This window comes from Chlamydotis macqueenii, chromosome Z (assembly GCF_036417535.1).
Source record: "Chlamydotis macqueenii isolate bChlMac1 chromosome Z, bChlMac1.mat, whole genome shotgun sequence".
In the NCBI taxonomy this organism is placed as follows: Eukaryota; Metazoa; Chordata; class Aves; order Otidiformes; family Otididae; genus Chlamydotis; species Chlamydotis macqueenii.
In genome coordinates, this window is record NC_141593.1 from 40,138,812 (window position 1) to 40,166,212 (window position 27,401).

Consider the following 27,401-nt stretch of genomic DNA (forward strand, 5'->3'; position numbering starts at 1 on the left):
TGTGTGGCTCGCTGCAACCTGTGGCTGTCATTGTGGGACCCTGCAGGCTATCGAGCACTGAACGACCTCGTGTGCTGGATAGTGATATTTGTTCAGTGTGGCTGGAGATACTCATATATCACGGTTACCTTCTTTTGAGTAAATATTGACTGTGTTTATATTCATGAGACACACACAAGCTGGCTGATTTACAGCTAACGATGTAGTTGTGTCAGCCTGGAGCTCAGCACAACCTGCAAAAGCAGCTCGAGAAGCCAGACAAATGTTCATGGTATTGTCCGCTGTCAACTTCCGTGCCACACTGCAAGCATCACGTAGGCTGGAAGAAGCTGTAATAAACTTTTTCAGAAGGTGTACTTTTCCTTCCAACTGCCAGTGAACTAGCTAATAGCAAGCTAGAAGGGTTGCTCTTTAATCATAGAATCATAGAATGGATAGGATTGGAAGGGACCTATGAAAGTCGTCTAGTCCAACCCCCGCTGCAAGGAGCAGGAATATCTTTGACTAGATCAGGTTGCTCAGAGCCCCATGCAGCCTGGCCTTGAATGTTTCCAGGGATGGGGCATCCACCACCTCTCCAGGCAACCTGTTCCAGTCTTCTACAACTTGCATTGTAAAAAATTTTTACCTAATATCTAGTCTAAATCTGTCTCCGTCTGTTTTGAAACCATTACCCCTAGTCAGTTCCCTGTGCACAGTAAGGTGGTCAGATACACTTAGAAGTACAATAAAATGCCAAGCACTGGCATGCTTACACACAAACAAATCTACAAAAAGGAAATGCTGTATGCAGTCTTTTCCTTTCAAACACTTTAATATTAGTCAATGGTTTTCCTTTTATATGGCCCATATGTGCTTACTCTTCTCTGTACATACATTCCCTACAGATGCTTCTAAAGTTCAGTAAATTTGGACGAAGAGTGCGAGTTATAGAAGCAGAGCAGGAGTCCTTACATGCTGTTCAAAAGGAAGTAGTTATTGGACTGAGAAGACAAAATTATTTTCCTCCATCTTAGAGCTGCCCCAGACTAGAGCTGGAATAGTAGGTATGAGGAAGCTGACAGATATCTGTAATCCTTCTATCAAGAAAGGCATCTTATTACCAATTAATGCATATATTGCTAATAACATTCTTATGTTTTTATGAAGTGGTTATTATCTCTTGTCTGAGTTACGGTGCCTGGATGCAGACCCATCTCGTCCCTTTTAGTTTTCTAAGAGTGTGCTGCACTCCACGGTAAATGTGTGTTTGCTCTCCAGTTCTCACTGATGTTTTTGGTGCAGCCTCGTCTCGTTGTGCTGTCTCTAGATTGGGCTTTTCAAAATGGCCCCACTGCAGTTTTTAAGCAAGACCTGGTCTGTACTCCCTCTAAACACATAATACAACAAAATGATATGAATAAAACATAGCAGAGCCCTCTTGCTTCTGCAAAGTGAATTGTTTAATGAGTTTTGCTGTGGATGTTGTGTTGTTGGTGATGCTGGAGACAGACTGGAATTCAGCAGCATCTGTGTGCGTGCTGAGAGGGAATTTCGGCTGCTCAGTTGCTGTCAGCACGGCTCTCCTGTCGCAGGGAGCTCTGACCTGGTGTAAGAAGCCCAGGTATTTTCCACCATGCTGCAGTGCCTGTGTAGGAGCCAGGGCTAGGTGACAAGACAGTGTGTTGAGACAATGTGATGGTGAAAAAACCTACATCCTTCTTTTGGTCTCTGTTGTTGCTACCCACTGTGAGACTGAAAGGAGGTGATTTTCCAACACAAGGCAAGTGCGGACACACCGCTCATTACAGAAAGCAAAAAGGGATGAAGAGAAGAGACAGAGAAGAAGTTAAAAAGGAGAAATGATACTAGTCTGCGTGACAGGCGAGGCAGGGTATTGAGTTCGTTGCTCTGGCCTGTTAAATGCAATGCAAAATACTGTTTTCCCATAACAGAAGAAAATGGGTCTGTCGTTTGCTTGTGTGCACAGAAGGCGACTAGCATTAAACGTGTGTGAAAGCCGCAACCCTGTGCCTGTACGTGATTGGGAAAAAAAGTGACCCTTTTTTTCTTGTTGCTGTTTTTACTTGTCTGTAAATCACTACGTGATCACTTGATGGGCAGGCTGATGCATACTGCTTGGTTTTAACATAGTGCTGCTTGTTACCCGTGCGCAGGCCGGGGAAAGTATTCCAGCACGCGGCAAGCACTGGAGCCATCCATCCTTGCACTGGAGCCATCCTTGGGTACCCACACAGACTGGGCTGGTCAGCTGCCATCCCACTTGCAGGCTCCTGGGCTCCCTGCCCCTCACCTTGATTTTGGGTTGCAGTGGATCACTGGAGCTTGGTTTGGCTCCTTCTCTGTGCATAGGGATCTCCAGCCGTTAACAGAGCTGTGGTTGGTAATGCCTCCCACCCACACTGGGGGCAGCCAGTGGGCTCTGTCGCACCGCGGGGTGACTCTGCTTTCCTGTGTCTTTATCCACTGGAGTGCGTGGTTTGCACCTGTGACTCAGAGTAGCCCCAGGTTCACTCTGGGGGGTTTCGGGCAGCTGTGGGGGAGTCTGCTTGGTTGCTGCAATGAGGTGAAAGTGATGGAGAGGCTAATTACAAACCATCTATTTTGGGTCTTCTGCGTACTATGCCACTGAAGAGTAAATCAGTGTTCAAGCAGCTAGCAATAGGAGAGTTTTAATTGTCTCTACCGTACCTAATTTAGGTTCAGCGTTATAAGGCCCGTGGGTTTTCTCCTCTCTATGGAGGCTTGATCCCAAACCTGTTAGAGTCAATGAAAGATGCCTTGTGTGGCTGCTCAGGGAATTTCTATCTTTTAGTGCTTTCCAGCAGAAATCTTAAAGTGATATTTTTGTCCTCTACCCCTCCACGTTCTCTTCTCCTTGCCTGGGAATGAAGGCATGTTTTTCCCAAATGCTCCTCAGAGCCATTCTTGTGTGTGTGCTGTAAAGGAAAGGAAAACATTCAAACTCTTGTGGAGTTGACTTACTTTTCCAAAACCTGGATGAAAATTGGAGTAATTTCTACAATAATTTTGATGTTTTCAGGCTGGCTTTCTGCAGGTCCCTTAGAAGGTTTTTTTTTTTCTCCTGCCCACAGATGAGGGAACAAGATTTAAGTCAACAGGTGTTGCAATTTAATGCTTGTGTATGCAAATCAGGAGCTAATTCCCTTTCTTTACCTCAGTGCAAAGAGCATTGCGTGGAAATGGTAGGAAAGCAAAGATGACTATAAACTTTTCAGTAAATGATTTATTTTAAATCCCACCTTTGGGGAATTTTTTAAGTGACTTGATGAAAAATGCTTTGACCCTTTTTTATGTGACTGACCTCCACCAGAAAATGTTGGTGTAATTTTTATGATCACCCCATTGCCATATAGAGCCACATGTCAGCGGGCTTTCAGCCACATAATCGATGGAAGCTATATCTGTTCTTTTCATGTGGTGTGACCTGGACATGGTAACACATGGTCGGGAACCTGAGGCTTGAGTATTGTCATTTCCTGTTTACTAGTTATCTGTGATGGAGATACACCACTGTGTTTCGTTTGTTTTGTTTTGTTTTCCCCGAATGCTAAGAACAAATCTGCTTGTGTTTGGCCTGCTTTTTGTTCTTTACATGTCTGCGGTGACAGATTTGGTTTACATTAGCACTGTAGCTTTACAAAACTCTAAAGGGGACTGCTGTGATTCTTTTTGCAGCAGTATGTTATTTGTTGTCCTGGCATTTCCTTCATTTATTTGTTCTTTGCCTAAAACCAAACAAACCTTAAAACCATTTTCTTCCTTCCAGGAGTGTTTCTAAATTACCTCCTTCATTATTTGTGTTTATCCATTTTTTGTAGTTGAGGTCAACATGTCTTACAGTTACAGGTGGATTTTTAGGCTTGCCATTTCTCACCCTGGGCACTTCTGTGGGAGAGAGTTTGTAAGTAAAAATGCCATTTTTATCTGTGGGTTGCACTGAGAACCACCAATCCTCTGAGGTAGCGGGGCCCTCCCTTACGGCTCCGTCTCCCATTGGGGCTCAGGGCGCTGCCTGGGGAGTCTTCCTGATGCTCTTCACCTACTCTTGTGTTGGAGGAAGTCTTGAGGGTTTGGGTTTTATGCAGCTTTCTGCCCCTGGTAAGGATGCATAGCGGGTGTTGCTGCATGATCTGTACCTCAGGTCTTCTCTCCCCATATACACAGCCATGGGAGGCAAACAGGAGGCTTTAAAGAGACCCTCTCAGCCCTTTCCTTAAACTTTGCTCCAAAGAACATCTAGAAGTTGGTTTTGGTGCATCGTTAATGGTTTCAGCACCTCTTGAGATAGGCAGAAGCACACTCCTCCCTGTGTTCAACCTATGGCTGTAAATCAAAGATGAGGCACTGCTGGTACAGATCACACAACCTGCTTGCAGTTCTCCCTGACCCCTCTTTGCACTAATTCGTCACATGTAATCTTGATCCTGCGAGGCTGCCTGTGCAGTTGAATTTGCCACCGGTAACAGGCAGGGATCTGGTTGCAAGATGAAGACCTTATTTCATTTGCAGTTGATGTTTTCAAATAAATATCAATCGGTTTTCAGCATACAGCAATTTTGAATTTACTGCGGGAATACAGTATCACTCAAACTGAGATAATATAACCACTGAAGCTTGTAAACTGTGTTGTTAATTAGACCATGTGTTTTTGATGGACTTTTTAAAGCTATTAAAATTTACATGTTGGGGATTGAAATAATTAGTTCTCTTTCACGTGTTTGACAGAATTGTGAATGGCATTTTAAATTTCTTTCTTACGGTTGAGCTGCTTTGAAATGTACCTAGAAGGAGAATCTGTATATCCTTCAGTGATGTGGGTGCCATGTGCTTCTTGAATATACATACCTTTGTTTTTCAGGTTTGGTTTTGTTGTTTTTTTTTCTTTAACCAGAGTGATTATCTGGCTGTAAGGAAAGTGGCTTGCATTTTAAGTTGGTGTGTAAAATCAAGGGCACACTGTGCTGATGGACAAAGGGAAGACAGTTCCCTGTTTAGCCAGGTTGTAAAATAGCTGTTTGGGCAGCAGAGGTTTAATTTCTGGCATGTAGTGGCATAAAAAAACCTCTTCTCATGCTTGATATTCTTGCAGATCAACACAGAATGTGACTATCTGTTAGAGAACAGTTATTTCAAGTCCTACATGTGTTTGAAAAGCAAAGAAAAAAAGATAAAAGGAAGAATCTGTGCTTAATAATTTAGAAAACAAATAATTTTGTTCTGTTTCTGATCTCATTTATAGCACCAGCAACAAGTGGTGCAGGCTGTGGAGCGTGCCAAGCAAGTGACCATGGCAGAACTGAACGCAATCATTGGGGTATGTGGTCTTTCCGTTTTAGCTTTAATAGTGTTTGTAAATAGCTTTTCTTTTTCTTTCTCCCTTGTATGAACTCGTTTCCATCAGCTGGGCCAGAAGCTGTGGGCTGGTGAAGTTCTGTACCTTTATCTTCATAAAAGCTGGTTGCTACCTGAAAACTTTTGCTTGCACTGTGCCAAGAAGACTAATGGGATCATTAATGTCTGTATTGTATCTGTACCCAGAAGCTGGGTCAGAATCTGGTTTTTTTTGTTGTCCTTTTTAAGTAACATTGCTTCCTTTGCTTACCACGTGGCAGTCTCCTTCTGCAGCCGCAGGTAGCCTTCGTACGACACACTGTCCTTTAGGAGGGTTTTTCCTGTCCCTGCTACCCCACCAATCTGGGTGGTACCTCAAGATTGTGAATATTGACCACACTTTTTGGTTTTACATTATAAAAGCAGCTGTTACTTAAGGAAAAAAACCAAACAACCAAAATCGATGGCAAAATAACTCATCACCAGCATGCTCATAGGCACCGCACTCCCATCTAAAAATACGGGTGTGTGGAGCCCCTCTTATGAAAGCTTTACTGCCAGCAGTGTTACCCCAGTATAGCGGTCCTGAGAGATTTTATGGGTGTGGGCAGCCACAGTGTTTACATTTTACAACTGGAGAGGAAAGGCATAACAAGGAAAGCAGTGGCTGTTCACACTACATAAGATAAAGGTGAGAAGTCATAGCTTAATAGCACATTATTCACATGTATAATTATGCAGCTGGTGCAAGCAGTTGTTTAAGGTATTCTAATGAAGACACTACAACTGTACTTCCCATCTTCTGTGCCCTCCCAAATGCTTTTTCTTTTGTGTATAGATTATACATAAAAGTCCTTTCCTTTTTTTTATTCAGTGTATCAAACACACTTTGAAATGCTAATTATTCCATTTACTTTCATTAAAATTCAAATTGCTGAGTGAAGATGTGGATAAGGGTCGCCGAATAATCAATCTGAAGTGAAGATATTGCTTCAATTATGCCTCTGTCTTTTAACAAGGAAATCAGGGCTCTCTGATCATTGCTGACGGTAGTGTAGAGCCGCGGTCTGATTGTAGCTTGTTTTTAATAGGCTGTTTCTAACGCTGTTTTGTATCCTTCTGACCACAAGAAAACACTGGTAGTCAATTAGAAGATATAAATGGAAAAGAGTAACCTTTATTTCCTCTGAAGTGCCCGTTAGAAAGAAGGGGGTGAATCAGAGCAAGTCGTGTAGAATCATGAATAACATTTGTTGTATGTCTTTTACGCTCCACTGGGGAGAGTGGGAGATGAATAATTTCCCAATTAGTTTTTGTTACCTAACCAAAAATATTGCGTTCTATTAACATTCTTTGCATAAAGTAAGTAGCTAAAGGTTGGCTTCTTTGTTAAAGAAGTTTTTATGTGTGTGCTGCATGTGTGCATGTAGTGTGTGTGTGTGTGCACGTTCTGTTTTGTGTGTGTGTGGGTGTACATGCATGTGTAGGAATACTTCACAGTCTACTTGTGTACGTTTTTGCCATTCACCTCTGTGTGTATTAGGGAAACTGCAAAAAAACTATTTGCTTTCTAGTATAGAATAAGTTGATTGATGTAAAACCTGTGATGTTATAGACGCTGGCTATTGTGCTCCTTGTTTAAGTTTATCCTGCTTTCATGAACCACTAAACCACACAGAATAACTATAAACAGACTAGAGACTTGTCTGCGAGGCTGGCAGTAACTGCTGTTGGTCTTCCCCCCCACCAGACACAAGTAAATTTTCTGTTTTGTTTATTGCTGTCTGAATTTATTTCTTCAAGTCAATTGAAATTCTATTGCCTCAAATTTTCATAGTGTCTGAATTTTGGTTTTGTGCGTTAAAATGCAACAGCTTTCATCTCCCTCACAAGACTGATTTTTACCTTGCTCTACTGCCTTTTTTTACTCTCCTGTTTTATGTTGACTTAGAAAATGCTGTGTGACCCTCTCTTTAGTTTTAGAGAAACAGGAGCAATATCGACTGAAAATTTTGTGTTCATCAGGTTTAAAGAGAAATAATCTAATCCCATCTTTAAGAGATTCATTAAAAAATGGTATAAATACAATAGCAAGTTATCATAAAGGCTTAAGTTCTAATTGCATGAGTACCCACAATAATGTTATGTCTGCACTAGGAGAGATTTAAAGTCTGAAAATGGCTTATCATACTTTGTAAAGTAAATAAAAACAAAACAAAGAATGTAATTAGAAATCACAGATCTTCTACATCTCTAATTATGTTGTCTTATATTTTGCTGTTTGATAAGTCTGACAGAGTTTGTGTTATTTTAACCCTGTGATATTTTAAAAGCTTCCAAAGTTCACTTGCTCTTCACAGTTTTTAAAAATATGTCTTTTAGTTACCCATTGAGCTGTGGATCAGATGAAGACAGAAGCAGCATTTGAGTTTTTGAAATACAACTGTAGCTTAAGTTTCTCTATGCTTTGAGGGGGCCCTGTTCACTCACACTAAACCCCTTTGGTTTGAACGGAGGAACCCTGGGTTTGAATTTAAAATGGATTTTACCAGAATGGAGGATGGCACAAGAAAAGAACTGAATGTGCAGAAATCATGTCTCTCTTTGTGTTTCATATGTATATATTTTCGTATGAATGTGCTCTGATTTAATGGAATCTGATGAAGCACCTTTTAACTTTGTAATATTATTCTGTCTTCATTGGTAAATGAACCAAATCACTGATCCATGCAGTTTAAATGCAAAATACTGAAGTGAGCCTGGAACCCGGAGAGACTGCTTGTTCTCCTGACAGTAAACTAGTTGTGTTTAATGGAATGAAACACAGTTATAATGACTTCTTTCACAGGTCATGTTCAGTTTAAAACTGTTGACGGGCTGAAACAAGTTAAATATCATCTATCTTCTGGAGAGATGCAGGGCGAAAAACTAAACCAAAACTAGGTATCATAAGCTTGCTGCAGGAGGACTGTAAATCTGCAGGCATCCAGGCTCTGCATCTGGTGTTTGCCATGGATGGCATGGTACAGCATTCTGGCTCGGAGCAGTTTGTAGTGCGTATCCAGAGCTACTTTCCGGGCTGGGTGTACTGAGGTGAGCAGTGTGATATATCTAGCTGATCTCATCACGTGTCATAGCCGTGTTTTTAAATTAGAATCTGCAAGATCACACTGTTGGAACAACACACAAATTGTAGCCTTAAATCAGTAATATGATCTAATTAGAAATGATGTTTTCATTTCCTGTATTATTAAATTGAGTCATCTAACTCTCTTAAAATGTTGTTTTTGTTTTTTTTTTTCTTTTTTTAATCCATTATACTATATAATCGGAACGTGCTGTGTGAGTGTGGTTACGTTTTCATAAGGGAACCAGGGAACTAACTTGTAACTTTATAAGAATTTTATCAGAGTCTTTTTTTTTTCCCCTCTGTTTGAAATAGTCAGTTTTCAACTGCAATTGGGTAGTAAGGCAGAAATGGAGGCTACTGCTTGTGTGCCTGTTTATCACACGGAGAGAGATAAATGTACCAAAAACTTAAGAACAGGTATGTGATGGTGTTGAAAGAAAATGCAGTTTAGCACAAGAAATGCTGAACTTCAATTTTTAGCAGTGACATTTTAATGATAGGAAGTCTGCAAAATTATTCGCCATCAATTGTGAAGGCAATAACAAGCCTTGGTGGTTTTTCACACCCTCTGTGTTAAGTGCTTTCAGAATGACAGCGTAAACTGTGTTGGAGAACTCCAAGGAAGTAAAACTGATTAAAATGTTCATGCTTGAATGGTGCTGATGGAATAGTTCATTTGGACTTTCTCTACCTCCTGCAGCTCAAGCTGAAATATTAAAATTCAGTGGATTTAAATCTCTCTCCCCTCAGCTCAGGAAAAAAACATTACATTTTAATAGGTTTTAAACTCATAATTCATTGGTTTGGAGCAGCACTATTAAATTTATTTAAATATTACTTGTATTACTAAGGAAATGATTTAAATTATTTTTCCTTTACCATTCTATACATCTGAGAGAAAAAAAAATGGCTTTGGTTTAATTTTTAAGCATTTTGTTGTATTATTTCACTTTTATTATCTTCTTTAAAAATAAGCAAATGACAGTTACTGGAAGAAAGAACTCCTTCTGCATTGTCACATATAATCATCAAGCTATAAAATTCCTTCTTTAATACATTGATTGTCACAATTTCTGCCCTGCATTTGAGGCTGAGGTGTCTGTTTGACCCATCTCTGAAGGTGTGTAATTTTTGGTTGCTTCCAAGCGCGTAGTCCATTTTACAGCTGTGGAGAACAATGCCTGTTTAAAAGAATAACAGTATGCCATCGCAGACGCAGAAGCCTTTGAAAGCGGAGTGCTGTGGATAAGCTCACACAAGTTGTAATAAGACCTTGGCATCGATGCGTGCTGTCGTTGCCGTGACGCCGGTGGTCCAGGGCTCCTGCTGCCAAATGCGGAGGCACTTCTTTGCGTTGGTACTTAACGTAGAGGGGCATCTTGCACTCCTCACGGCGGGTGGCTTGTTTCTGCCTCTCGTGTGTGCTTGCACCATGAGGAGGAGTGAGGGCTTTTTTGTTGAACCAGTGCGGCAGAGGGGGAATTGTTTTGGTTCCAATTTGTATGGCAAAGTCATTCCTGCCAAGTGGGTGTGTTCAGAAACGGGAGCTTCAGGAAGGTGGCAGGGGAAGTTGACTTAATGGATAGGCGCTCTGAGTTGTGTTTGTTTGTGTACCCTAAAGAAATGTGGAAATTCATTCTGCCTTGTTTAATTACTCTTGTTTGCTGTTTGTATATTGAGGATGTGTGATGCTATGGTCTCACTTTTTTTTTTTTATGCTGCCTAGTGCCTAGAATTGAACTGTAGATACAGAAGGCTTTTGGGTGAGCGCTTCTGGTTTTGAATTATTCATCTGAAGTCTGGCTAGGTTAAAGGCACTTTGATTTTTGGGAGGAAAGAAGTGTTTTGCAGGGATTTTTTTTCTTCTCCCCTTATTCCCAGGTGCCAGCTTCAGAGAGAGCACCTTGCAGATGAGGACTATTTTAAATAAATCTCTTCCATATGCAGCATTATCCTGATTTAAAGAAGCTGAAGATGAGACACAGGATCTTTTTAGGGATTTTTAAGGGAATTAATTAGCATGTAAATAATTCCAGGTTCCATATTTACTAAAAAAAAAACCACTCTGAAGATGGTTTTTCAATACTGTTGCTACGCTTGGAGTGGGCTGTCACTGTTTTCCTCTTTTCCTCCTATTTTCAGTAGCTATTGAATTTATATTGGTCTGTCCCTGTATGAGCAGTCAGTAATGTTGCAGTGTGAAGTGCAGGCCACTTATTACATCTCACTGCCAATATGCTGATGCCAGAGGCCCTGCTTGTTATGCTTAAGTAAGTGCATATGACGTGAGTGTCGTGGCTCACAGACTGTCTGATCAGGCAGGAGAGCTGACTTCTGCCTCCATGTTTCTCCCAAACCCTAGCACCATGCCTGTGTGACCATCATATCTTTTTTTGAATTAGGATTAAACAGTGCAGATATGAGGAGTCCTATGCAGGGTTTTTTTCGTGTTCTACAGCATGAACATAACACAATATTTTATTTATGACTGACTTTTCTACGCTCTCACTTCACACACAGTAGAAAGGAGAAAACACTCTTGCCAAGGTGGTCTGTACCCAGCATATGGAAGCTGTCTTCAGCCAAATACTGACTGGCCATACTCTGTCACACTCTTGGTCCATTATGTGCTATATATTATCTTCAGTGATGGCCTTTATACTAGTGCTTTGGAAAAGAAGATAAAGTGTACAAAGGATCTATTTGGTTTTGAAGTATTGTGAAGGCATGGCTTTCCCAAAAATGCTTAATTGCAAAATCAGCAATGTTTATGTGTTCAGTGGAGCTGCATGCAATTTAAGTCTGTACTCTTGCTGTATAGTGTAGCCTAAAGGCAGATGTCATTGTGTCATGGTTTCATAGCACAGAGTTTTGATATCACCCCTAAACAAGGTTGTGTATGTGTCATCTAGACTTCTTCCCAACCACGCTTTGTAGGCTGTTGCCTACAGCTATGAATGAGGACCAGGACTTCATACAGTGGCTCAGTTAAGCATTTGCTTTTCTTCAGGTGCGTGGGTAGCTCTTTTGGTGTTCTTCAGTCTTAAACGTAGGCTAAAGCAAGGGCTTTAGTGCTTAACTGGGATGTACACTGAAATACTGCATAAAGAAAATATTTCCACATGTTAAGTTCATCCATGAGGAAGGAATTTAAGATGTCTTAAATCTATAAGTTGTCTGATATTTCAAAATGTTTGACTTTTGCTAGTGAGATTGTTCCTTGCTTATTGTTTGGTGAACTTTTCACAGACTCTTCATTAGTATATGAATGCATCACAAGCATTGACGTACTTACTGCAGTAATGTTTCCGAAACAAGGGAGTACTGCTTTCCCTGTTCTACCTTTGGAAGAGGCTGAAGCAAGAAAACAAGTGGTCCTTCCACGGTCTCAGAGCTGTGACTTAAATTCAGGTGATTTGATCCTTGTCAAGACCTTCCTTTATCAAAGCAACTGTAACTGGGAAACTGCACTAAAGCAAGAGAAATCACTTCAAATTTCAGTTACTTGCCTAATAGGCACTACATTAAAGAGACAGAACACTGCATCTCTCCGTGAAATCTGCTTGGAGAGGGAGAATGGTATCCACGTGTCCTAACACCTAAGGTGGACCTGTGGGAAGAGGCTGCTCACTGCCGAGAAGAGCAGGCATTACAGGGCACTGCACGGGACCAGCGCTGCACCAGAAATGGCAGTCTTTAAAGACACAGAATGGGTTGGAAAGATTGGATCAGTCCAAGCAATGCAAGTTTTTATCCCAAGCAAAGATAATTTGTTGAAATCCAACACAGTGTGTGTGCTTGTGTGTTGTAAGCACAACAAAACTTAGTGTTAGCACTTAGAGAGTTATGGAGCCTGTGCTTCTCCATAGTTGCTATCCAGAAATTTGTACTTGCTAAGGATTTACTTTCAAAGATGCATTAAAGAAATGCATGTGTGGGATGCATAACATGCATCTCTTTTACGCTAAGACTACAGAGCTTTTGGACTATACCTTGTGAGGAACCTTAGAAGTTAATTATAGTTGCCACATTAAAAGGTCTGGTGATAGAACTGCTTATAGATTTAGCAACTCGGGTCTCTCTGTGACCGGTGGCCTTACTTAACTTTTCTTCTGGCTTTTAGTGTTTGACTCATTATACATCTCAGATGGAACATTTTTCACTTTTCAGTCATGTTTATGTAGCCCAGGGTTTCATAAACTTTTCATGTGAGGACCCTAGAAGAAGGTTATTTAGGATTCTGCTGGGAAAAGCATAGGCATCGTTTTAAAGAAAAGGACCGAGATTCGCAAGGTCACAACAGTGACACAGTTTTCCTACTCTTAGTTTGGAGGAGAGAAAAATCTTTTCCCAGTGTCCCTGAGTAGGACATGAGTGAAGCACTTGCTAAAATAAGGTACTTGAACCAGTGTGCACCTACCTATCCAGAGCTCATTTTTGCCATCTGTTCATCTGTAACAGAAGACACACAGTTGCTGCCATCATTACTCTTTCCTCTGCATTGATCTTTGTGAAAAGGTTTTGAAGTGGAGGTTTGGTATGTGTGGCACATTTCACACCACCGGTGCTCCATTTTGTAAGACCTTGAGCTGACTTGGGTCTGGTGCTTTCTGCCTTCTCTTGCAGGAGATGTGGATTTTCTTTTTCTTAGCTAGCAATTGATGGGGAAGAAGGAAGGAGAAGAGAAGCCTGTGTGGCATGATTATGCAAGAATTTCTGCCCTTTATTAAATTATAATAGAAAGTGATTCTGAAGAGGCTAATTCTTCCTTCCTCCGTCCCGCCGTGAAACAGAGATGGAGAGGAGTCCTGCAAGCAGAAGGAACTACTGAACTTCAGGATTCTGGGGGGAGGTGTACTTGGCCTTTTGCCGGGAACTAGGTTTTTCCTTTATTAAAATGTTGGCCTTTTTTTACCACAAATCTGTTATTTGCTATTGGGTTGTATGAATTTATTTGTTACTTTTGTCCTCTATCTGCTGTTTCACTGAGTGAAAAATAGTTGTAAGGGGGGAAGGGAGGACAAATGGTGAAACATGCATCCTGACAGATGTTCCCGTATATATGATTAAGAATGGAAATGTGCTCTGCATATATTGCCTTTCATCCCACAATATGATTCGGAAGATGACTTTTTGTTCCTAGATCACTTAAAAGATCTTTGAGGCAATTTGTAGAGATATGATTCTGATAGTTTCTTTGTTATTTATGTAGGAGTTCTAAATGCTCCCCTTCTGATTAATGACAGCTATTGATTTTTTTTCCTTCCCCCCATAGTTTTCTCAGTGGAGCTTGCTTGCTTCCTGTAGAATCAGCATCCTCAAAGGCAGAAATTAGTGATTTTCAGAGAGTAAAAGCTTGACATTTGCCTTTTTTTAAAGTTTTTAAAAAATTTTTATGATTATCGGTCTCTTTCTTGTTCTCTCTCCTTTTTTATTGTTTTTCGTTCTTTTTCCTAGATTTTGTCTAACCTGTGCAGTCATTCCCCGTTGTGAACAGAAACAATGCCTGTGTTTTCCAGTAGATCAGCCGCATATGAGTGTTTAGAGCTCCCACCAAACTCTGATACCTTTCTTCCACGCTGGGCACATTCAATTGCAAAATGATCACTCTCCCTTAAAAGAGGAAGGACAGTAGATTGCTCTGCTCTCCATCTGTACCACAGTCTCTTTATGGCAGACCAATCATATGATATATATGCACCAAGCTCCAGGACCATTCAACTGGAGGAACTGCTGCATGACTCTCTTTGTAGGCTGTTTTGCCATGTTTTATCTTAACATCAGAAAAACCTTTTTTGTAATGGTATGCCAGGAGAGAGAGAACTGTACAAAGGAAGTACAAACAGTGCACATCATGTCAGGGGTGCGAACAGGCATGATAGATAAAAATTCATATCATGCTAAGCACACTCATAACTGTGTGTGCCAAAGGACTTCCTTTTCTTGCTGGTCTTTCAACCATTAACATGGATATTGTGTACTCTGGAGCCATTGTTTTTATGTCTTTATTTCCTCTTCATCTTGGTTTCTCTTTTGTTTTTCTGCTATCTTACTAATGATTCACTTTGAACAATCAATCACTACATCTAACAAATTTCAAACAAACAATGAAGCTACTTTATCCAGATTTTTTGAGGCCCCCTACCAGCAGTAGTGCAGGCATGAGTAGTGCACATGTGTATAAATGTAAAATATCTTTTTGAGACACTAGTTTGTTAATGTCAGAAATGTCTTCAGGTTAGAGGAGTGTATTTAGGTTGTTTGGATAATGGCTGTGAGCTTTCAGGGTGTGTAAGAGGAAAAAATGGTAGATTACTGTGACACAGAGCTGCTTGGAAAGTATCCAGTAAAAACTTGAACCTTTTCCAGGAAAATAGGCTTTGAATGTGCTGACTATAACAAGAGAGCATTAGAAGCTAATTTGTTAGTGGGTTTATTATCACATTTTACTTTAAATTTGATCTCTTAAGATGTGTTGGGAAAAGAATTAAGCTAAGCATCAATATTTAGAATTGCAGTTGTAAAAATTAGTGATACTTGGATAAGAGCCTTTTGCAAAGCTTTTTTACCCATTTGTTTAGACACATCCTTGAAGTTATTTTACTCCTTACTGTAGACTGCCTAGAAGAATATACATGGGGGGAAAAAACCCAAAAACTCAACCCAAACCAGATTAATAGCAACCAGCTATTATCTTTATTTGGCATGTGTTAATATGTCTTGAAAGTTTTACTTCAGTTTTTACTACTGAGCTGATGTAAATGATCATTGCCAAAAAGAACTCAGTCGTCTTTTTTGGCTTCTTTCTGATTGCTGGGTTTACCCTTGGTCTTATATTCTTGTATGTTGGAGGTTTCTTAAAACCATTTTAATCTATTTTGCAGTTCTGTAGGGCATATTTCTTGGTCGCTAACTGTTGCTGGTTTTATTTTTAAATAGTTCTGGCAGAATTTACAGAATAATAAACCCTGGTGTACTGCCTTTGCAAGTTTTCACCTATTATGCACTGATGCTGGAAATGTACGCTTGACTTTAAACATACTGTAGTCAACTGTGATGGGATTGTCTAAAGTTAACCACATGCTAACAGTTCATGAATGACATGGTGTAGGATAACAAATTAAAGAGAAGATGGAGGAGTGGGAAGTGAAAGCATTACAGCGACATCAAAAAAAAATTATGTGGTTGCTCAGTTGGCTCATTTTCAGGCTTTCCTTGCAAGTTTCTAAATTGTGTCAGATTTTATGGTCTAAATTCATAGTATAGACAGAAACAAATATAAACTTCCTTCCACAGTGGAATGTTTCTGTTGGGAGAATATCTGTCAGTTGTCTTACTCCTCCATATCTTTGGCATTTTGATGACTAGAGGAGACCACCTTTTTTATGACTTTGTAGCACTAACCTGATGCCCAGTGGGTTAAGGAGTTGCCCATGTTTTTATAACTTTCCCTGTAACCAAGCAGCTGTATACAGGCCACCCGGGGAAGCTGATGCTCACCAGTGACACCCATGGGCAGTGGAAAAGAAAAACTAATCTGTGAATGTCGTGGACCTTTGAACACAGTAGTAGATTTCAAAGGTCTGGAAATGGTGTTATTACCCATATGACCCTTAATGCCCCTATTATGTCTGGGAGGCATTAGTGATGTTCAGTACATCCAAATGGAGTCTGTGCTGCTGTCTTGAGCTATATAGACAGGTTCCCAACAAAGAGCAGTAAAAAAGAGGATTACACAGTGCAGTTTTCTTCAAGCTCTTCAGAAACCATCCTGTATTCGCACAGGAGGTGCAAATTGAATAGGTCACTAGGTAGATCGGTAGGGATTGTACAGCACTGTGCAATGAGTGTCCCTTACCTGGTAGTCTTTAGTCAACAGTGAAGTAGTTAACCTGGGGAAAGCTTTGTCACTGTTGATATTCTCTGGCTTCTCTCAAAGCCAGTGCCACCAGTAGATTCAGGCAGACATCTTCTTGCAGTGATTTATAGCACGTTCTCCAACAAGAATGGGAAATTCCTTTTTTTAAAATTAGAGACTCCAGAACACAGATTATTTTGCCCATTCCTTTTCTTTATCTCGCTTTCCTACTCCCTCCCCAAATCAGGCATGCCAGATTGTTCCCTTCCTGTAAGGCAGCCCCACTCAAACCCTGAAGCCAAACCATACACTGTTGGCTCTTGCTTCCTTTCGTTGTGCTTAATTTAGAATTCCAAGAGATGAAGCATCCTTCCATAAGAGCATCAAGCAAGCGAAATGTGTTTGATACTTTCTTCAAGGAGCACCTGCTGGAATGACGTGGGTTTGCAGACAAGGGAAGGATTAAGCCTTCCCTCTTCCACCTGGAAGAAACTTCTTTACAGTTTTCTTTTTTTTAATATATCCCCCTACCCCACCCTATATTTGTGTATTTAATTTTTTTTTTTTTTTCTCACCTTCCTTTTGGATGGTCCCCCTTCTTTCCTTGCCACTGTGATTCCACTGCCTGGGTTGTATTTCCAAGAGTAAGAGACGGATCTCTACTTTCACAGGAGGGTGCAGAGGAAGGCGCGCGTGCGGCGTGCTGCACGAGTTCCTTAGCATGCAGTGTGTCACTCGTGGCCTTGTACTTTCATCTCACCCTTATGTACAGATTCACACTAGGGAGGAGGGGGAGGAATCAAGTGAACAGCTTATTGCCTCTTGAGTGATTAAAAAGCTGGGTTGCGAGGTGGGAAGTGAACTTAGGTTCAAATGAAAAACAAGCAAAAGTAGGACTTGAATCTTCACAATCGGGAATTTGAAGTGGAATGGTTTCATGCAAAGCAAGTTAAGTTTTTATTTCTTCTTCTTCCAAAGTCCTTATACAGACGTGCAGGGGGGCAAAAGTGATCTTAGGACTTTTCTGATTTGATGTACCCTGAGTCCTGAGCAGTGACTGCTCAAAGACAAAAATAAATTTCAGAGCTAATCTAGTTGCTGTATGAACAGAAAGTAATTGGACAGTTTGTGGGCAAGCCTTAGACCTGAACAGACCTCTCTTGGGATTTATTTAACATAGTTTTTTCACCTGTTTGGTGTCCGTATCATTCGTCCCCTGCACCTTCCTATCGAGTAGCAGCACACAGTCTATCTCTGGTTAGCATAGCACAGAGCTTGATGCAGCCCTGGTTGAGGTCAAGCACTCCAATTCGAACCTCTCAAGGGCTTTCTCTGTGTGTTGCCAGTGTACTGGTAAAAATGACTTTAAACTCTTGTCAGCGCAGTTACTGGTGCATGCATCACAGTCCCACTCAAATAAACCTGTCACAACACAGAGTCAGCAGCTAGAGAAGAGTACAAGGGCAGGCCTCTAGCTTTTCATTCGAGCATCACTAAACGTGCACAGAGTGCCCAATTATTTCAGCATTATTGAGCAAGCCTACAGGAGGACCCAAGCCTTGCTACATTAGATTTTCTTTAGTAATTTGCTCAAGTACCGCTGAGGACACTTAAAGGGCTTAAAACGGTGGCTGCAACCAGTTTCCTTTTCTGGATTGTTAATTCAGGTTTTCTCTTTCAAATTAACTCTCACTGCATGCTGTGCAGTAGCGCTGGGAGAACTGTTTAACACTAATTTTCTCAATTTTCAGCTTTTTTTTTTTTGCATTATATAACTGCTTTTATAGTTACATATGTTTTGATTAGACGTGTATGTGGTGTGTTTCTGCTAGAAAGAGTAAAATGTAATACCTCTGTCAGAGAAATAAAAAAATTAAAAACTATAAAATTTCTTTCCTTTATTCTTTTTTTTTTAAAAAAAAATTCTTGTTCTTTTAATTCAGCCTGAAGTTTCCCGATTGTGTTGTGTCCAAACATATGGATGTTTTTAAAGCACCAGGATGTTTGTGGGAGTTGGTAACTGGATCGATTGGATGCATTGGTTGATCTGATCAATCACGTTTGATAGACAGGATCAATCGGACACCCCCCGGCTCCATGAACAAATTCAATATCTGTGTTTCGTTTTTCACAGCAGCAACAACTCCAGGCCCAGCATTTGTCACATGGACATGGTCTTCCCGTGCCACTTACTCCACACCCCTCAGGCTTGCAGCCTCCGGCCATCCCACCCATTGGCAGCAGTGCTGGTCTCCTGGCACTGTCCAGTGCGCTGGGGGGGCAGTCACACCTCCCAATTAAAGACGAAAAGAAGCACCATGATAACGATCACCAAAGAGGTAGGCACTGCCCGATGAGGCTGTGACTTCTTAGTTTCTGTTCTTTCCTTAAAAAGAGGGGGAAAAAAAGGGAATTTTCAGAAGAATTCCTAGCTAATTGCTCCAGTATTTATTATCTAGCGGTAGCCAGAAATTCTGTGCAAATGCTAGAGATCCAGTTTTATAAATCTGGCTGTACAGTATTAATAATTAACTGTACAGAAAAGTTAACATCTGTGCAATTTATTATTTAACAGACATCAGGATTCTTTCTTCCCAGTGTGATAAATGTATAATTTTATGTAAACTAACTAGTACTTTTCTCTTTCTTGACCCTCTCACCTCACCCCTGCCATCCCGTGCTACTGCCTCCTCCCCTCCTTGTGCACGGGGGCTGCTCTGCCTGCAGACAGAGACTCCATCAAGGTAAGACTCCGTTTCATAGGTGCAAGGGGTGGCTTGAAAGAGCTGCACGCTGTTTTTGTGAAGTATGGCCCAGAGTGGTGGAAAAAGTTACAAAGTGAAACCAGGTTGTGATGCTTATGTTGATTAGCAGAAACACTTTTTTTTTTTTAAGTGTGTCACACTTAAAAAGCATCTGATAGTAGGGCAGCTAGGATGTCAAGTGCCGTGCTCTCCAGTGGGTTTGGTGGAACACCACCGAGGCTGTTGCTGAGTATAAGGAAAGGGCTGCCTGGAGTCTCTGGGGAAACTGATGAGACAGAAAGAATTAACCAGTAGTTTTCAGTCATTCATAGGCTGTAAACTGTACCTCTGATATTTCCTAATAATGCAGTTACAGAAGGAGAGCTCTTGTCACTCGCAGGGGAGAGGTGGGAGCTGCCAGCCACCCCTGCTGAAGCAGTTGGGGAGGAGCGAGGTGCTGTTCCCTAGCCCAACCGAGGTGGTGCTCACAATGAGGATCTTGCCTTCCTTTTCCAAAAGTTAATTTTCACTTCTGAATGACTCTGCAGCGTATGTGTGTACACCATCCTGTGCATGGTAGTGTTTGTAGGTAATACACATGTTGCAGCCCATGTAATTTCGAGCATTTGGTGATGCATATGACTACGATTCAGCGTATGTGCCAAGTAGGTGCTTGTCCGTACTGGATAGCCACCAGAGCCTCTCAGAGGCTCCTGGGGTTTTAATGCTGCAGGTGGGGAGGTGCGTCTTGGCCTGGCCCTCTCCTGAATCAGCCTGCTCTCCTCACTGCCACTGGCAATTTACCAGCTTGCAGCCGACCCAATTGTTGGCAGCTGTGCAGCGACCAGCTCAGCTCTGGATAGCTGGATGTAATTACAGCATGGAGCCTGAGTGGTTTGCACAGTTTTCAGGAGCATAAGATCAAGCTTTTTTAGGTGATGGTGAGTGGGAAAGGAAAGATACACTTCTCTTACAAAGGGCAAGACCTATGCCCACGTTACTGAGCACTTACAACCAATTTGTCAAGTTTTTAGTAGTGCTTTTTTTAGGAAGGTGTAATTTTTCCTTGGGGTTGGCCAAATGGCAGAAAGAGGCGTTCACAGCATGAGTCTTGGGTGCATTAGACAAGATTACCAGCAGCCTGCCAGGCAGATGTTACTGATGTGTCTTTGACGGCATCGGGAGGAGCATAGTGCCAGGCGCAGGCTTTGCCCCCACCAGAGACCTGGCTGGCTGGCGCTGCCATGCGAGGGACAATGCCTTTCCTTCTCGGGCATCTCTAGGTGGGGACGTGTCCTGCAGCCTTCCCCAGCGCTGCCCGTTTTGCCGCTGGCAACTCCGCCGCGTCCCAGCCGAGCGCAGCTGAGCCGATGGTTGTCAGTTTTGCTGTTACCCACATGGCTCTGCATAACAACCAGGGGCTGACAGGAACTGTCAGTTTTTCCTGTGAACAGCAAAGGCACTGAAGCTGTCTATCTGCCAACACAGGACAACAGCGCATCAGATTTCACTTCAGCTTCCTTGTCATAAGGGCTGGAAACTGGGATTATTGCTTTGTGGGGTGAGGCGGGGTGCAGATTAATGATGATTTCCCTAGAACATCCCCTGTTCACTGTGAACAGATAAGTTTAGTCCATTTTCTTTTTTCCTGCACCCAAACAAGTACAGGTAGGGCAGATACCTAAATGTGGGAACACAAACCTGCCTGGCTTCTTCAGCGAGTTTGTGTACCTGTGTGGCTGGAACCACGGGTGTTTCACTCAAGAAAGTGCATGAGGAGAACTGCTAGTATATGCTAATTGCTGTTTTTAAACAAAATACACTAGCTAATTGTGTTTCTGTAATGTCTGTGGGATGCTGGGGTGTTTGCACGGGCATGGGTGTGACGGGGAGTGTTTATACCAAAAAGGCTGATTTTGTCTGGGAATGATTCAAAGGCACTATTATACGGCTTGGAGAGGGAGAGGAGGGCGTTGCTACTTTGTGCTAATTTACTTTGAAATTATAAGTAGATGTTTGTCTTGCACAGTGTTCAGGTTGGGAGTTGGCTTGTGTGTCAGCATTATGGGGCTTGCTGCCAGCTCTGCAAGGTGAAATAGTTTGCTAATTTCCTTAAATGTTTTCAGTGATGTCCAGAGTAGCAGTTAGTTGCTTGTCCGATCAATCTGTCGTCCCTTAAGTGGCTCCTGGTTAAGAGAGGCTTTTTATGATTGTCTGCTGTGTGACTTGAGATGGTTTTTGTCAGCCAGAACGTGCCAGTTGCCAGCAGCTGGAGTCTGTGCGCTTGTATGAAATAATTTATTCATGCAGGATAATGCTCCTTAACATTTAACAGGTAATGAACGTGACATAAATTTCCTTCTCGCTTTTAATTTTTCCCTTTCCTCTTCTAATGTGCAAACAGGCAGCTCTGGTACTCTAAATAGTAAGTAATTTTTGGCCATCTGTCAAAAAGAAATTTCAATACAAATTTAAATTAATGGTGCCTGAAATTTTTTATAGCTCCTCTAAAAGCCTCTAATGTGCAGAAAATTCTGAATCTGCTGGTAGTAATTAGTGTAGCATGTAATGAGGATATGGGCAGTGTTATACAGCCCCAGTGTAACGTTTTGATATGGTAGCAAAATTTTGATTTATACAAGGTTGTGCCTGGGTTTAATTGTGAGAGACACTTTAAAGTGTTTTCTTGCTGATACAGATTATTAAGCAGGGCAGATTTCAGAATAGCTCATAAAGTGTAAATTTATGCTTTAATGTATGATTCAGATAACAGAGATACCCTACCCATTTCTACAAAGAAAGGAGTTTGGCTGAGGTGTCCCGTTGCTTGCCACCTCTTCCAGCGCTTTAGATTTGTGAAACTTGCTGTTTCCAGCTGTGCTGGTCCTGACCATCCTCCTGATTCACCCCAGGGAAAAGGCAGTTTGCATCACTCTTCTACGCGTGACGTTTTCTGCCTGGTAAGCCAGACCAGGCTTGCATCCTTCCCAGCACCTACTGAGAGTGAGCGGTTCGCTGCTGAAACCGGGTAGTCACCTTACAGATAAGAGATTGTCCAGGAGGTGCTCCTAAATAATAGATCAGCATTGGCACAGCAAGCTCTGTGGAGAAGGGCAGCTTTGGGAGCTCTTTGATTCCACGTTGGATTCAGTCCCCCGAATCCTTTGCAAAGTTCAAAGTGTGGGAAAACTCTGGATGCAGTAAACTGTTTCATGGGAATGCTCTTTGTGCAGCGGCAGGGCTGCGGAGAGGACAAAGGGAAGGGAAGGGTGGCAAGCGCCAGAGCTGTGCTCAAAATGCAGCCCTGGCTTAAGGGCTCTGAGGGAATATACTGTGTTTAGATAGAAAGACAAACAGCTCTTCAGTTAACCGAGCAGCTTTTCACAGAGGACTTGTTGTGTCCCCTTTTCAAAGCAGTAAAACTTCTTTTTTTTCAAAAAAAAAAAAATATTCTGTAGTGGATTCTTGCTTGCTAATGGCATCCTGCAAGGATTTTTGCTTTTTCCACCTCCTACAAGAACTGCTGATGCAGGAGGCATGTCGTTCTTTCCAGCCCTGGTACCCGCTCTGGGACAAATGTGCCAAAAGTTTCCCTGGTCCCTAACAAAGTCCTTTCTGTAAAACATGCCCCGTGAAGCAGCTACGGAAGCATTTTATGTGCAAAAGCACCACCTGGCAGAAAGTAGTCTCACTAGCAGTTTCTCCCCATGGCTCTCACTGCAGCAGCTGGAGTGAAGGAGCCCCTAAATGCTGTCTAGGTTTCCGGCGTGCCAGAGGTAGCCAGGGTGTCCCTGAGCAGGTTAGTCAAGAATCTCAGAGTCTTCTGAAATACTGCCTTGGGCACAGGATTCAACATGTGTAACTTTTTACTGCATGTATTGTTAATCTAGATCTGTTGTTCTTCATACTCATGTGGTGCATTTCGTTTTGGGATTTTTTTCACCTGAATTTTAAATTATTTGAGGCAGAGACCATGCCCATAGTAAGACTCTAGTGGTGGAGACTCTGTTCGTTTTCATAGAATCATAGAATTGTTAGGGTTGGAAGAAACCTTTAAAGGTCATCTGGTCCAAGCCCCTGCAAGGAGCAGGGACCGTCTCCAACTAGATCAGGTTGCTCAGAGCTCTCTCCAACCTGGCCTTTAATGTTTCCAGGGATGGGTGATCTACCACCTCTCTGGGCAACCTGTTACAGTGTTCTACCACCCGCATTGTAAAATTTTTTTTCCTGGTGTCTAATCTGAATCTACTTCCTTCTAGTTTAAAACCATTACCCCTTGTCCTGTCACAGCAGGCCTTGCTAAAGAGTTTCTCCTTGTCTTTCCTGTAGTTCCCTTTTAGGTAATGAAAGACCGTTCTAAGGTCTCCTTGGAGCCTTTTCTTCTCTAGGCTGAACAGCCCCAATTCTCTCAATCTGTCCTCATAGGAGGGGTGCTGAGCCTTCTGGACTCGCTCCAACAGGTCTGTGTCCTTCTTATCTTGAGGGCATCAGAGCTGGACACAGTACTCCAGGTGAGGTCTCACCAGAGCGGAATAGAAGGGCAGAATCATCTCGCTCGACCTGCTGGCCACGCTCCTTTTGATGCAACCGAGGATGCAGTTGCCTTTCTGGCCTGCACATGCATATTGTCGGCTTGTGTTGAGCTTCTCGTCCACTAGCACTCCCAAGTCCTTCTCCTCAGAATTGCTCGCTATCCCTTCATCCACTAGCCTGTATTTGTGCCTGGGATTGCCCCAACCCATGTGCAGGACCTTGCACTTGGCCTTGTTGAACTTCATGAGGTTTGCACAGGCCCACCTCTCCAGCCTGTCAAGGTCCCTCTGGATGGCGTCCCTCCTATCCAGCGTGTCGACAGCACCACACAGCTTGGTGTCGATGGTGAACTTGTTGAGGCTGCACTCGATCCCACTGTTCATGTAGCCAACAAAGATGTTGAACAGGGCCAGGCCCAGTACAGACCCCTGAGAAACACCACTCATCACCTGTCTCCACCTGGACGTCGAGCCGTTGACCACAACTCTTTGAGTGCAACTGTCCATACAATTCCTTATCCACCAAGTGGTCCATCCGTCAAATCCGTATCTCTCTAGTTTAGAGACAAAGATGTCATTTTGTCATTTTAAGGTTACTGTTTCAGCAGAAACAAGGGCCAGTAGTTAAAAGATGCAGTCTTGTAGCAGGAATAAAATAGCTTATTTAAGATTCCTCTGGAAAAATAAGAGTTTTAAATTAAAAGATCTGAAAAAATGCATCAAATGCATATTTGAGGTGAGTTTTTCTCCAACATGCTGGTGAACTAGAAGTCTGTCAAGGCAAATTCAAGTGGACTTAGCAATAAGATTACTTTTGCCTTCATCTTGGTAAAGGCTAATAATTACACGTGTGGCAGATACAAGGAAAGTGGACAGGTGCGATTCCCATGTTCCATTTACATTTGTGGTGGGAGGTGCTCCAGTGCTTCTCAATTTAGCTTCTCGAGGCGTTAACCACAGTTACGTGTTTAGACCCCTGTTCATTTAGTATGTAAGTAAGAGTAAGCTGCTTACTCCCACAGCTGTAATTTGATACTTAAAAAAAAAAAAAAAGTTGTATGAGTGTAATGCTTCTGGAAAGAACAAGGTAGTTTAAAATCAGAATGCCCAACATATATCATCAGAGTTACCAAATGTAACTTGGTCTTTGTTCTTCTACTGATAGAGGAGCAGCATGTAAACTGCCAGGATGTACTGCGATGGACTTCTGTCTTAATGGTCAGGTTTCTTTTAAATGAGACTTCTCTAGTGGCATGAGTGTCCCGCCTTTGCATTCAGTATGTATTTAACCTGCCGAAGAAACATAGTTATCTGTTACACACCTGAAAAAAAGTTACGGAATTTGTTTCCTGATCATTTTGTTGTTTTACCACTTTGAATACTGTTCAGCTGAAAAGCACTTCGCAGGCTTGTTAAAATCCCAACGTTTCACATGCACGTCGTGGACCCTGCTCGTGCCTGTCTCCATTCAGAAACGCAGCGTTGCGTCTCTTTTGTGTTCTGTAATGATGAAGTGGTGGTTTTAAGCTGAGCATATTTGAACTAAAATTTGCTCTGCAAGAGTTGTGGTTTTGATCTTCGTGGGTGTTTTGGGGGTAGAGTTATCAAAATATAATGAGTAACTTCTGTTGGCTTGCGATACAGTAATTTTTTCAGTATTAACTGATATCTGCCTCCAGGCGTGTAAGCTGTGCCGAATGTAACAGGTGCCCTAATTCCAGAAAATGTGTTGTAATTGTTTGTTTGTGGAACAGATGAATAAATATCTGTGGGGCATAGCTGGTCCTCAGGTGGTGAACGTGGATGGATTAATGATGTGATTGGGTGAGACATGCTTGTTTGTTGCAGTCTCGTCCAGTAACTGTCTGCTGAAGCAGAACAAATATTAATTAGCAGGGTCCTGTTTGTTGTCTCGGTCTATCTTATGGAGCTGATTTTTTGGCACTGCTTTTTTTTCTTAATAACCTTTTCATGGCTAGCCTTGTAGCACGTCATTCAAGCCCTGTGGTTTTTAACAGATTTTTAGAGTACGAAGCTGAACCTCAGGTATGTATCTCCCTGGTGTGTTTTTTTCTTTCTTTTCCCCGCTTTTCCTCCTCTCCCCACCCCCACCTCCAAACTGAGTCTTACATTTCTTTCTTTCATTCAGTGTCACATCATTTGCCTTTTTAATGAGGTTGTCTGGGAATTTTAATTTAGTATATTCGTATGAAAGTAACAGCATGTACTCTGGTATCAAAGAATTAGCTGCTTCTGCCATTTTTGGTGGCTTCACCTCCTTTACCCAATGGCTCTTCCGCTGCTTCTGTGTATTAACTGTACGCTGGCCTCTTCCCTTGCACCCTTTTGCCCGTTACCACAGGGTGACTCTTATTCAGCGATGTGCCCACATTTGGACAAATTCCTGCCATGCTTCTCACTGTCAAACTTTATTTTGCCACTTGGTGATTTAGGGTAACTCAAATGTTCTCTCTCCGGATGCTCTCTTCACCCAGGAGGCAAACACTTACATGGGCTGTAATTTCTAACCTGAGCAGTCATGTCTAATTATTTCCATGGCAACAGACTGTGATGTTGATAACACAGGATTATGACTTCACGTTGTAGGGTAGGAAGAGGAAGTTTGCTGGGGTGAGGAGGTGGGTGGAAAGGTCTTCTCCAGCGCAAAGGCTTTGACAATGTAATAGCTGGGGAAAAGGAAGTAAGGGGAGGGAATGAATTTGTTTATTATCTCTTTTGAAGTTCTCCTCACTGCAAGTGTGCAATTAAAATCATACTTTGGAGGCTGACATTCATGGCTTACACCAGTTTACTCATAGCAAACGTGTCTGGAATGAAGAACACTTTTGCAGGTCGGGTTAAATAGGTATTAGTCAAAGTAATGGGAGAAAATAAACAGTACTTACCAATTTTTGGACACAAACTAGATGGCTACTTTTTGCCTTACGTATCTCTGTTGATGCTGTGATACTTTTTTTGTTGTTGTTGTTGCATTGAGCACTTAGCGTTTTGGTTTTGAGTTGTCTTTAAAACCCTTACATCCAAAGTAACTCAAAACATCCCTGACTTTTATGAAAATCAGTGGATTCCCTGGGCATGCTGATTATCTGCTAAAGGGAGGGAGGGAGGACAGGATTATCTTCTGGAACCAGCGACACGGATAACATGCCTTGGAAGTTTCTATCCTCTGGTTAAAGTCACCGAGTGCTAGTAGTAGGTTAATATTTGTATTAATAATTGTATTGTTCTTCTTGTCTTGTCTCTTCCCTGGCACGGGAAAAGAGGCATTTTCCCAGTCAAAGTCCTGTCAGTCTCTTAGGTTGGTTTTAGAAGAAGTTGAAAGAAATGAGTAGTCTGAGGGATTCCCAAGTTATTATGCAAGATTGTTGAGTACATCATGAATTACAAAGTTTTAGCTGTGCTTTGAGGGAAGAAGCAATTAGGCCAGCCAGCAGGAATCGGCCATTGAGGGGAATTTGCGGGAAAGTTACACTGTGTCTCCTGCCTCTGTCTCCGGTACAACTCTAATTGAGTCGAATAATTAATTAAATATCTAAAGCTCGATTAGCCTATTCTGCATAGCAATTTGAAAAGTTCTGTGTTTTCTTGAGTGACATTTGGCCTTTTGAAGAACAAAAAACTGGAAATGCTAATGTTTTTCAGCCAACTAAGGGAAGAAAATAAAAATGTCTCCATAGCAACAAAGCTTCTTTCTAGATGGTTTCCTAAGATATGCCTGAACCAGAACCAGATGTCTGATTTGAGAATCTCGCCTCCTTCAA

The 27,401-nt window shown here is 41.9% G+C and overlaps 1 protein-coding gene across 6 annotated transcripts in view; it reads left to right on the top strand.

The window, feature by feature from the left end:
* Positions 1-27,401, top strand: part of LOC104479118 (TLE family member 4, transcriptional corepressor) — a 101,194-nt gene that overhangs the window by 37,870 nt on the left and 35,923 nt on the right. For 3 of the 6 annotated variants that reach the window (XM_086769966.1, XM_086769969.1, XM_086769970.1), the window contains 3 exons: positions 5,264-5,338; positions 18,478-18,682; positions 19,071-19,087. In XM_086769966.1, the coding sequence (XP_086626092.1) occupies positions 5,264-5,338; positions 18,478-18,682; positions 19,071-19,087 (297 nt within the window). The remainder of the gene's footprint in view (positions 1-5,263; positions 5,339-18,477; positions 18,683-19,070; positions 19,088-27,401) is intronic. The other 3 variants (XM_086769967.1, XM_086769971.1, XM_086769972.1) reach the window with 2 other exon arrangements.